Source organism: Cottoperca gobio, chromosome 4, assembly GCF_900634415.1.
Source record: "Cottoperca gobio chromosome 4, fCotGob3.1, whole genome shotgun sequence".
NCBI classification, from domain to species: domain Eukaryota; kingdom Metazoa; phylum Chordata; class Actinopteri; order Perciformes; family Bovichtidae; genus Cottoperca; species Cottoperca gobio.
Window position 1 is genome coordinate 24,363,160 of NC_041358.1, and position 12,127 is coordinate 24,375,286.

Consider the following 12,127-nt stretch of genomic DNA (forward strand, 5'->3'; position numbering starts at 1 on the left):
ATGAGTAACATATCAATTACAACCTGTGGCAGTCCCTCATTCTTTGGTACTTGTTGTCGTTTCTCTTTTCCTCATTCATTTTCAGCTGAACGTCACAATGTCCCCCTGAGTTGATTGGAGGTTATTCAGATCACCTGTTGGCTCCTAATTACAAATTGAGAGCAGCTTGGTGCATTTCCCCTCTCGGCCAATCAGAGCGTGACGACGCCGTTTCGTTATGGCTTAAGAGAAGTGTGCACACCCAGGGCATTCTGATCCTTCATTGACTTAATGCAAACCTCATTTCAGAAGAAAATGTCAGCCAGAAACTCTTTAATTCCTTTTGATATCTTTCATTTTTCTCAATCAAGAGGCATTTTATTATAATTAACGAGGCATTATTTTATTATTAAGGCGGCATTTTTCTTTGTGAAGGCACTTGAGGTTTTTTTTTCTCCAAGTACATTTGAAAAGATTATTTAAACTTAGTGATGTTTTCAATGCTCATTGTATTTTATATACAAACAGCTGCACACTATCATTCTCTCTGTCTGCATTGGATAGATGCAGCATCTGTCTCTTTGCCCTTGTGCTGTGATGGACAACATGCTCGAGCCTGTTAGCTTTGACTTTATCAAGAAAAGGACCAGAGGCTGTTCTGGACGGAGCCCAAGTTATTTTGCTGAGTGGAAGACATTTCTGCTGAGTTGAACGCAGCAGTCGCAACCTTTGTTCCCTGAAGCTGGCTTTGCTGCGCTGGTCAAACACTTTTCTAGGAATTCAAAGGCAAACAGGCATTTTTGACATTTACAGAAGTAATTTAAAACATGAAAACAGACGCAACCTTCGGGAATATATATATATATATATATAAGCTATTAACTTTCTCCCTCTTTCCAAACACATGAACTTGTTCTTAATTAAACTGGGACCCCCTGGTGGGTGCCGGCCTCTAGGTTAGTTGTAAGTCTTGAAACACTGAAGCAAAGTCAGCAAAGATGTGTAGCCTCAAATGTAGCCTCTCTCTCTCTCTACCTCTACCTCTCTACCTCTCCTCTACCTCTACCTCTCTCTCTACCTCTCTCTCTCTACCTCTCTCTCTCTCTACCTCTCTCTCTACCTCTCTCCTCTCTACCTCTCTACCTCTACTCTCTACTCTCTCTCTCTCTCTACCTCTACTTCTCTCTCTCTCTACCTCTACTTCTCTCTCTCTCTACCTCTCTCTCTACCTCTCTACCTCTCTCTCTACCTCTCTCTCTCTCTACCTCTACTTCTCTCTCTCTCTACCTCTCTCTCTCTACCTCTCTCTCTAACCATCTCTCTCTCTACCTCTCTACCTCTCTCTCTATTCTCCTCTACTCTACTCTCTCTCTCTCTACCTCTCTCTCATCTCTCTACTAACCTCTCTCTCTACCTCTCTGCTCTCTACTTTCTCTCTCCTCTACCTCTATCTACCTCTCTACCTCTCTCTCTCTACCTCTCTACCTCTCTCTCTAACCTCTCTCTCTAACCTCTCTCTCTCTCTACCCCCTCTACTTCTCTCTCTCTCTACCTACCTCTCTCTACCTCTCTACCTCTCTCTCCTCCTACCTCTCTCTCTACCTCTACCTCTCTCTCTCTCTACCTCTCTCTCTCTACCTATCTCTCTCTACCTCTCTCTCTACCTCTACCTCTCTCTCTCTACCTCTACCTACCTCTCTACCTCTATCTACCTCTCTACCTACCTCTACCTACCTCTCTACCTCTCTACCTCTCTCTACCCTCTACCTCTCTCTCTCTACCATCTCTCTCTACCTCTCCTCTCTCTACGCTCTCTCTCTACCTCTCTCTACCTCTCTCTACCTCTCCCTCTCTCTCTACCTCTATCTCTCTCTACCTCTCCCTCTCTCTCTACCTCTATCTCTCTCTCTCTACCTCTCTCTCTACCTCTCCCTCTCTCCCTCTCTCTCTCTCTCTCTCTCTCTCTCTACCTCTACCTCTCATGTATCCTATTTTATCTCAAATAATAATCCAACCTTTAACAATTGAATTCAACTTTCTTTAGACATTAATGAGATAAAGCGTCACGCCCCCCTGTGACGCTTTGGCGACCCCTAGTGGGGGTCAGGACCCCCATGTTGGCAACCAGTGGTCTCAACGTTCACCACGCTACAATCCTGAAGTTCAGAACATTAAAGTGGACATCTTCTGGTGTCGAAGCCCAGCACATGTCGACATGACGGGGTCAGTGTGAGAACCACGGTGCCATTCGAGGGTGGGGGTGTTTGATGCAGTAGGTCGTCAGGCTGCACTAACTTTGCTTTACGCTGCGGGATGTGAGCTGCAGCTGCTTTTAATCCGTAAGAGCATTTGAGTGGGACACCAGATTGTTTATGCAGTCCATTGAAAAAGATCTGGCACACGTTGAGCGGGAGGAGGCTGAGCGCAGCTTACGGCCCATCTGTCCCTTCACTACAACCAACATGGCGGCCGACAGGAGGACAGACCCGAGAACTTTTGGTACGGGTTTAATCAAAACGCATCATTTGAATCTCTTATTTTTTGTTTGTTGGCTCAGGTGATAACAAGCCCATCCTAACACACAACAGCTCTACAGAGGAGGAAGAGAAACACACACTCACACGGCAATTAAAGACTCATTTACTCATCAGCCAAGTATTCACCCGAGCCTTTCTTGGATCTGTCTCGTGCAGCCCTGAGGCTTTCACTGCAGGCAGGTCATTATTCATCGAGTGCCAGGACTGCCATGAGTGGAAAATCAGAGTCTGAATGAGACACACGCAACATTAACATCGAGAGAAAAGGGTGTTCTCGTGCCTCTTACAGCACATGTACTGTACAATGACACCAGGATGGAGTAAATCACTTTCAAAGAGTCATGTTAATTATCCATTTCTGATTATGTTTTATTAACTTCTTATTCTCTTCAATTCTTGGGAAAAAAAAAAGACAATCAACAACTAAAAATGAATAATGAATAATAAAATGATACCCACGTGTTACACCAGAAATCCAAACATTTGAATAAAAGACAGTTTTCATTTCAAACAAAAAGCTTTTTGTTCGTCTGCTTGAAGCTTCTCCATCATCGAGCTTTATCGTCCCATGTTTTTTACCTAAACATATCCAAACTCACAGCTTTGCTGTATTGTTCAGTTGTACTCCTTCACAGATGATTAATTATAAACAGCTTGGAGAAAGAAAGAAAAGAGCACAACACCCACAACTTGGTAATATACGCTGTTCAAACTTTGTTGCTGAATATTTTTTAAACCAAATATGACGAGAAAACATAATTATTTAAAAATCTTACAAATGGTCACATTTAAAATTGTATCCAAATGTACAATGTAGTGGAAATAGATAAATAAAAAGTTAATAAAAAGAACTTTTTAGCCTTTGGTTACGAAGATATCGACATAAACAGCAGGTACACTGGGTAAAGACTTAAAAAAAATTACACTTTGATACATACACACAAGAAAACCCGAAAATCCTGACTCCTCTTCAAAAACAAAGTCATAATCTTGGCGCAAGGTGCAACACTCGACGACTAAGGTTCAGAAACACTTTGTTAATTCCAATTGTTTTGCCGTATATTTACATTCGTCATAGATTCTAATTTCCGCTTCAAACGTCCGCAGCTCGGCGAGTGTTGCACCTTTAATATGAACGCTTCAGACCTCGTGTCTGCTTATAAAACAGAACATCAGTGAGAGCACAAACTCATTTCGTCACGATGGGGTGCAGTGAATCTAAAACAAGCAGTAAAAAGAAAGAAAAAAGGGTTGATGTAATCTTGAATCAGCTTTTGCATACTGATTAAAATATTGTCACAACAAAAAGATGGCCTTTGCAGCAAAAACAGGACAATTTCCCTAAATAATCAGAGCAAAAAGAGCAATCACAAGGGCAATACAGCGTGCTCGACACAGTTTACAATGGTTACAAAAGTCTCAGCAGCAGCTAGAAAAGGTACTGTACCACTCGTGTACTCTGTAAAACCAAAAGTGTCACCAAAGAGTTATGTCTAAAATAAGTAAGTATGAAAAGTGTATGCGTAAACATACAGATGGATGTTATAGGCAGTTCTTGTAAAGACTGTTAATCGAAGATAAGAGACTTCTTCTCTCTACGTTTGTACCTGTAGCACAGAATAGTGGGAGAGTATTGTCCTCGTGTTGGACAATGAATGTGCCGAAACGTTGTCGACCTGTAAGATTTCTAGTTCTCAAAGCCGTACGACGAATAAAGAACCACGTTACTGTGATAATGAAACGTCCTGCGCTCATCTGTACGAGAGAGGTCAACGTTGTTTAGACTTCAGACTGTGAAACTCAAATCATTAAAATGAGAAAAGGCTCGTTTCCAAAGTGAAGTTTGAATTCATTCTTCGAGTGACAAAGTAGCCGCTGAACATGGGAGTGCAAATGAGTAAGATGGCCGTCAGACATCAATTCATTTTTAGTGTCTCTGTTCCAGACACCGAGGGAAACAGGAAGTTTGCGGACAGCTGCGAGCTACTGGTGAGAGACATAAACAAGACGGACAAGACTAAAGAAAAAGGACGAACAGACTCTCAGACTTCCACTAAATGAAGGAGATGGAGGTATTTTTCTTTCTCTTGAGCTTCTCTTGAACCAAGATAAAGACGCGGGGCAGGGCAGTAAAAGTAAGCGTCTCACCAAACTCGCAATTTGGTCTGCACCTCCATTTTTGGATCCTAGTTTGCAGGATGAACGCGTTTTGCAGAAATCTTAGCTGGAAGGATGCGGAGATAATAAACCAAACCAAACAGACACAAACATAATGTGGAGCACGCTTACACTAATGTCTAACAGAGGGTTACCTGAGACAAATGTTCAGTACAGTGAAGAACAGATATTAAAATTAATTCATGTCTATGCATATATTGAACGGTGCTTCTAATATCCTCTCGCCTCGTGCATGTACTCGTTACATGCACGAGGCGAGAGGATATTAGAAGCACCGTTCAATGTAATGCAGTCCAACGCAACCAATAACTACAAAATGACGACGTGGCTAAATCCACCCTCATCGCAGGGCTTTTCTGGATTGCATTAGATTGTACAGGGGGGGTTACTAATAAAACCTGGAGAGAACTTAGGTACAAACCTGTTTGCTATTCTAATAAGATGATTAGAAAACAAAAGAAATCTATATGTCACAAGCACTTTAAGAGTTCTTTCCGTGTTGCCCGTGATTCACCAATTATCCGTTTAACAGCAAAAAAATAAAGCGACACACAAACTCTAATTGATGGACATTCTCCATGTGGACCACGAAGACGTTGATCTACATGATTACTTATCAGTTTGTTCTGTTGAATCAGTTTGTTACGCTGTGGCCCTATCATTGCACAGTATAGGAATATATCTGCCGCCACGCAACACATGGCAGCTGTGCTGTTAAAGTAACTGCTAAAAAAGTCTTTCACACTCACGCGCGTTCTGATGCTCTGAACACATTTCTTTTTCTCCGTGTCGTCAAACCAAGGTCTATGAAAGGCGCGCGCTGTTCCCTGGAAACGAAGCACTACAGTACGTGAAGAACGGCAGCAGCTGGAAGCCGCGGTAAGCCGACGGACGTTTAGACGACTCTTGGACACAGTAAAATGGTAATGATGAGGTTGATGATGATGATGATCCCGGCGGCGATGGTCAGGCGTGCTGCGCTGCCAGCTCCTGCCCTATGAAGCGGCGCAGGCGCTCCAGATACTGGCTGTACAATTCAATGTCGTTGTGTCCCGCTCCCTCCACCCAGAGAGGCTCCACGGCCTTGGGGCAGCGCTCGAACAGAGCCAGGCCGTGGGAGAAGTCGATAACCTCGTCCTCCGTCCCGTGGATGATGAGCACCGGGGACGTGATTTTGGACACTTTCTCGATGCTGTAAAAAGGAAGGAAAAGAAGTGAGATTTTAAAGAAATTGATTTACTGTACGAGTTCGCCACCATAACTCACTGGATCCGCGTCGGGTCAGTGAGCGAGTCGGGATAAAAGGCAGTAAAATATGCTGTTGTAGATTAAACAAGAATCTCTTCATGCATCGGCGAAGCTTCATTCTCGTCTGGACCGCTACAGTAAAGTGTTTTAGGCTCTAAGACGTGTTTACTGCTATAAAAAGGAAAAAAGGTATTTTAGTGTAATTAGCACATATTAAAGTTCAAGTCTTAAGTTATAGTTTTGACCCCTGAGGTCAGTAAATAACACAAACATGTGTCTACATGTACATAAGTGTACATATTTATTACGACGTGAGATATAAAAAACAGATAAATAGACTCTGCGTTAAGGCTGGCGTTGGCCGCCATTGACCTTCGTCAGACTCAGCCACTAAAACTAAACTGACAAGAACAGAAGGGATAGAGCCTCTCTAATGATAGCATTACTTGGTGTTGTTACTGTCCCGCTGAGGGAATTTGTTAAGTGGCCAAGACTTAAAAATAAAAACACAGTAACAACACATTACGACAATCCAACACAAACGTGGGGCAACACATCTCTGAAGTTCACAACCGGCATCTTGCTGTTAAAGGATAATTAACTGCTTATTAATACCAAAATGTTCCAGTATTGCATGAATAAGCACTCACAGTGTAAGCTATGGATCTAAACTAAAACTATAAAAGTGCCATTCGCTGTCAATTCGCTTAGAAAGAAGTGGGACGAGACTTTATTACAAGCTGCAAGTCGTACGCTGTCGTTAAAAGTTAAAGATAAACTAAGATTGCTCCCATGCGAGGTGACTTTTAGACCAAAGTGAAAGAGAAGTACACTGAGGTTATAACTCCGTTCTCTTATATATTAATACTACAGTATTTGGAAGTACCTACTCACATCTATGTCCCCACACTTACTAAGAAAAGACACTAAAAGTGAACTTCTAGCAGAAAACAGCCGTCGGAAAGCACGAGAGGCGTTTCAGCACAGACGTTTGTCTTGGATGAGAAAACATGTTCACAAGTAGCAATTACGCTTTTCTATTGGCGGATCTGTAATTATGTGGAAAAGCCAACTGGCATATACCATGAACACCTCATTTAAGGATTTTATGAGACAGCGGGGGTATAGTTACACCATGCACTACAGACAGAAGTGTAATTAATGCACATTTAGAGAGTCAAACGTTTGATATTTGATAAAGAGAGACAAAGAAAAGAAGCCAAACCTTCAGCAGAGACTTACTTGGGGAACGCGTCAAAGCAATATGTTTTCTTTGTGTCGGGGAAGGCCACTCTCATGCCAGACGTCAGAGGCGAGTGAAGAACCACGGCAGCACACTCGTACCGGGACGCCAGGTCCACGGTGGGAACGGTACCGATGCTCTGCCCATACAGGATAATGTTCTCTGGGCTGATGCCGTACCTTAAGACGGAAGATAAAGAGAAAGGATGGTGAAGTTGTGCCTTGTAGCAGTGACAGATAAATACAGTAACATAATACAGAAATAAGTGCTACTCTAACGAAGAAGAAAAAAAAGATTCCTTTGCAGGTTTAACTTCGAGGTATTTAAAACATCTCACGGAAACAAAAACATTTGACATTACATCACAGCTACACCCGAATGTAGACTCACCTGAACCAACCCTTGCTCACTGCTCCGTGGTGTCATGTCTTCCTCGAGCTAAAGCCGCATTAAGACAGCTGCGCTTTTACTAATGAGACACTTTATCACGACGTCCTTGAGAGATGTCTCCGCCACCAGCCTCCCCTCCCTTCATCCACCCGTCGCACTCTTTGATTCCCACGGCATCTGTCCACTCTCTCTGTGCCGATCACAACCTCTGCCACCTTGATAAACCCCCCCCCCCCCCCCTCCACATCCTCCATCTTCAGTTCTATTCAGCTCATTTTTACCCCCTTCTTCCTTTTGGCCGTGATATTTAAACGCATATATAAAACGCAGCTCTGATTTGCTCCTGACCTGAACTTTGCATCCTGTCCGAGGGCGAGACACCTTTTCACAAATCATCCCTTGAAAAGGACACACGTGTGCCAATAATCTCATGACATACCGCGTGCGCAGGGCGTGCCAGGCAGCATCTATGTCTGCGTAGAGGTTCTTCTCAGAGGGCTTGCCGGTGCTGACCCCGTAGCCTGAGTAGTCGTAGGAAAAGATGTTGCAGTTGATGCGAGTGCCCAGGCCGATGTAGAAGCTGCTCATCTGACCCAGGTCGACCGCGTTACCGTGGGAGAAGAGCACCGTGAATCTGAAATGATGCGTGAATAAAAACAGGGTTAGTAGATGGGCCCACACTCCCTGACAAGTACTTGAGTTATAGTTAGAAATATAGCAGTGTAAAGACAATCTAGATATTTATAGTTATCATTGTTACCTGAGAAACAGTGGCTCTTTTTATAGGATGTAGGATTAAGTGTTGCGTTTCCCCACACATACACTTTATTGGACGGGCAGCACAGGTATATTAACGCCCGGCAAAGTATATTTGGCAGCCCATTATAGCTTTCTATTGCCAACGCACCTTTGTCTAAAAGTGCTGCGTGTTGGAGGATCGGGTTACCGCTCTCTCGTCAAATGACTCTTACTTCTAGACATTTTGTTTCAACCTGAGAAGCGGGGCATCCACTAGAAAAAGCCGGGCGTTCTAAGCCCTGGCCTTTTATTCATGAATGCATGTTGTGCTCTCTTGAGAAATCGGATCTCTTTTTCTACACACTGACTCCCTCAGTGGTTTAGTGTATGAACCCATACAGCCCGTGCTTTGCTCGTGGCCTTTCCACTCAGAATGTGGCATAACAATGACTCTGCCATATCAGGTCTGGTTTGGATTCATTCTTGTGTAATACTAGATAGACATTAATACAAGGCGCACAGACTGTAACACAAGCCAGTCCATGTCTTTTTAATTGATTTAGTAAATTAATCATCAGCAGCAGCACACTGCAGAAGGATGGGCATAACAATTAAAGTTAAATACTTTTACAATACAAGTCAGCATATAAAAATACAACTTCTGATGCTAAATGATATGATCACTCACTTCTCAAAAAATATCTCACAATCACTCAAACCTAGGAGAGACAGCAGAACATATTTATCCTCTGACTCACTGATAACTCATATCTTGTTACTGACTGACGCTTTTCATTACGATCCTTATTATGAAGCAGAATTTCCAACAGAGGGTGAAATTCAACATTTGATTTCCTACAAACCAGAAGGATTTCTGAAGGATAACATAAACAGTTGTAAACATGTATGCCAGTAATCCATGGGAAAAGCAGGACGTGACAATCTTTGAGTCAGCTGAGTAAACAGGGAGACAAGTAAAGGAAGTAGACCTGGATGTGAGTGGAAGAAAAGAGACAAGGAAGAAGGGTGTGGAAACACATCTGAGGAAGTGTGACACACTGTCAAAGAATTAATAAGAAAGGTCACACAAGCCGTCACTGATAACTGTTATCACACGGACTCAAAAAGATAAGAGAAACCCGTCAAACCACCGACCTGGCATTCGGAACACAGCGAATGTACATGCAGCCGACTCTGTTCCCTCGGCTGGATCGTGTGAGGAACACCTCCGTCGTGTCCAGCTCTCTCTGCGAGTACTGGAACTCTGCTCGCTCCGTCAGGTGGAGCTTCCACTTCCCCTCCACAGTTCCAGCCCCTCCGCTTCCAGCAACTGATGCACCGCTCCGCGCCCGCAGGCTGGATGTCCCCGTCTCCGCCGGTGCATCAGGGCCTGACTCCGGGTCTGGAAGAAAGGCGTACGTGGGTTCGGGGGGCAGGAAGGCGAGCTTAGCCGCGATGCGGCTGGGGCAGGGCGGGCAGCAGAACAGGCAGCAGAGCTCGCTGAGAGAGAGGCCATTCATCATTCGCTGTGCAGGAGGTGGACAAGAGGAGCACTGTGCTAATGAGTCCACATCATCCCAGTGTTAACACAATGAGATACTTATTACAATGTATAAGGCAACATGTGGCAACAATGACGATGATAAAGTTTCTGCCACAGCTAGTTTGTAACATGTAACGCTGTTAAGCACTTGATACATAGCATGACATGAACATGGGCTATATCTTGATACATTATTAGTCACTTAAATGATTTATCAGGTAATAATATTTAATATTTGTTGGTTACAGCTTCATATATGCCCGGGGTTTCTCATTTTTATTGTAAGTACAAACTGAATGTAGCTGCACCACTATTTTATTTTTGTTAAATCTGCAAAGTTTCTTGATTATCGTTTGTTTATAAATAAATAAATGTCCAATAATAGTTGAAGAATGTGTGTCACAATTTCCTAAAACTCAAAATGACTTCTTCAAATTGGGTTTTTTTGGTTGACAAACAGTGTGAGACTCACAAACACTGTGTTTACTGTCACATCAGACAAAGAAAAGCAGCAAACCCTCACAATTAAGAGTTTGGAACCAATAAATGTTTAGCATTTCTGCTTAAAGAAAGACAGAAGTAATAAATGATCAAAATACTTGCTAACTAATCAACTAATTGATTGTTTCAGCTCTTATACTGAACATGTGTTGTTTGTTGGTAAACTAAATAAGCAAAGTTTAAGGCCTCTGGTAAACCGTATTGATTATAACTCATCACTTAAAACATATTTCTGAGCTAATAATTTAAAGATAAGCTGATTAGGCAAATAATGATTGGACTTATCACTCCAAACATACATGACAATAACAACAGTAGACCTACCTGTTGAGCTGAAGAGCTTAGTCCAAGTTAAAGTCAAAAATATAGGGAAGACTTCCTCCACTTAAGTCAAACTCAAACACAGGATACGGTTTGTAAAGTGTCCTGTCAGCAGAAGGAAGAACAAATAGTAGTCGAGCCTACCGGCTGACAGGAAAGTGTTATTTACAAAGTATCTGCTGAGTTGTTTGTGTCGTGACTGAAGTCCAGATCACATCCATTTTATCCACTTTTGAGATGTTGACGTGTGACGCCAGATACAATGTCGTTTTTCCCCCAAACGTGACGTGGATATTTTAGGAAAACGAAACTTTGGTACTTTGTTTTTGACAGTTAGGAAGAAACGAGCGTTTTCCAATGTGTCCTTCAAAGTGACAAAAACTAATTCTTGACGCTTTTCAATGGCAATCAAACACGCACAGCACGACTCCTTCCTACACGGATGAGTAATATAACTATCAAGAATAACGACAAGTCATATTTTACAGGAGATAAGCCGTTTGTCTGCGTGTACTAGCTAACGCTACACTGCTTTAAGCTAGCAAGAAGACACAAACACGGCTACTGAGTAAAGAAATAACGCTCATTCGCGGACATCCGACGTAAAAACACCGTTAATACACCGTTTCCGACGTTTGTTTGTGTCTCCACGAATCCATCCTGGACGGTGCCGGTGTCTCCTCTGAATTTATGGATGGCGTCTTGTCATTTAAATTAATCCAAGTAGCTACGTGCGGTGTTTTCCTTCTTCTCTGCCGTTTCACCGCATCCGGAAGCGACAGCTGACCGGAAGTGACGCAAGGAGTTTCCATTGGACAATTAAGGGAAACTTGTTATCAGTGTGGTCGACAAGGATGTAAAAATGACATATTTGAACTTAATTATTAATTTGCACCTTTTAAGAGGGGGGGGGGGGGAAGAAGGTAAATAGTTCAGAATCCATTGTGACTGAAGTGCTTATGAATTATCACAGTTAAGGTTACTTTAATGTCTCCCATTGGGGATAAATGTCAAGACCATCACATTAAAACACATTAAATAAGAACACGTGCAAACATCAGCCTGAGATAATAAAAAAAAAACACACAATAAAAAAACAGCAAATCAATCACAAGCCACTGACTGTTAGGAGCTACAGAAATTCAAGGCGTATATCACGAAACATACACTTTAGTACATAAACCACACAAACAAACACATCTCACTTTACATGTTTACAAGCAAACCCACGATCCATGAAAACAAAACAACTTGTAAACTACTTAGTGTTGGTGAAAAAGAATAATTAATGAACATTAATGATTAATTACAGTTCATATATTTTTATTTTTTTAAACAAAAAACAAGTTGTGTCATCATGAATCTGTGATAAAATAATAACTGATAGACACAGAAACAAACACCACCTTTGCTACCTATTACAGAGAACTGCATACGTTAGCCTTCCAA

General features: G+C 42.4%; 1 protein-coding gene across 2 annotated transcripts; it reads right to left on the reverse strand.

The window, feature by feature from the left end:
• Positions 1-2,860: 2,860 nt before the first annotated feature.
• On the reverse strand, positions 2,861-11,455 carry abhd17ab (abhydrolase domain containing 17A, depalmitoylase b). Of its 2 annotated transcripts, none has more exons than XM_029429830.1 (5): positions 10,682-11,455; positions 9,469-9,839; positions 8,015-8,209; positions 7,185-7,364; positions 2,861-5,886 (listed from the first exon to the last, which is right to left on the reverse strand). In XM_029429830.1, the coding sequence occupies exons 2-5, from the start codon at positions 9,834-9,836 to the stop codon at positions 5,661-5,663; spliced, it is 969 nt and encodes a 322-aa protein (XP_029285690.1). In that variant the 5' UTR covers positions 9,837-9,839; positions 10,682-11,455; the 3' UTR covers positions 2,861-5,660. The 2 variants fall into 2 exon arrangements, with proteins under 2 accessions (XP_029285690.1, XP_029285691.1); XM_029429831.1 differs by having other exon boundaries at positions 9,469-9,871.
• Between the last annotated feature and the right edge of the window lie 672 nt (positions 11,456-12,127).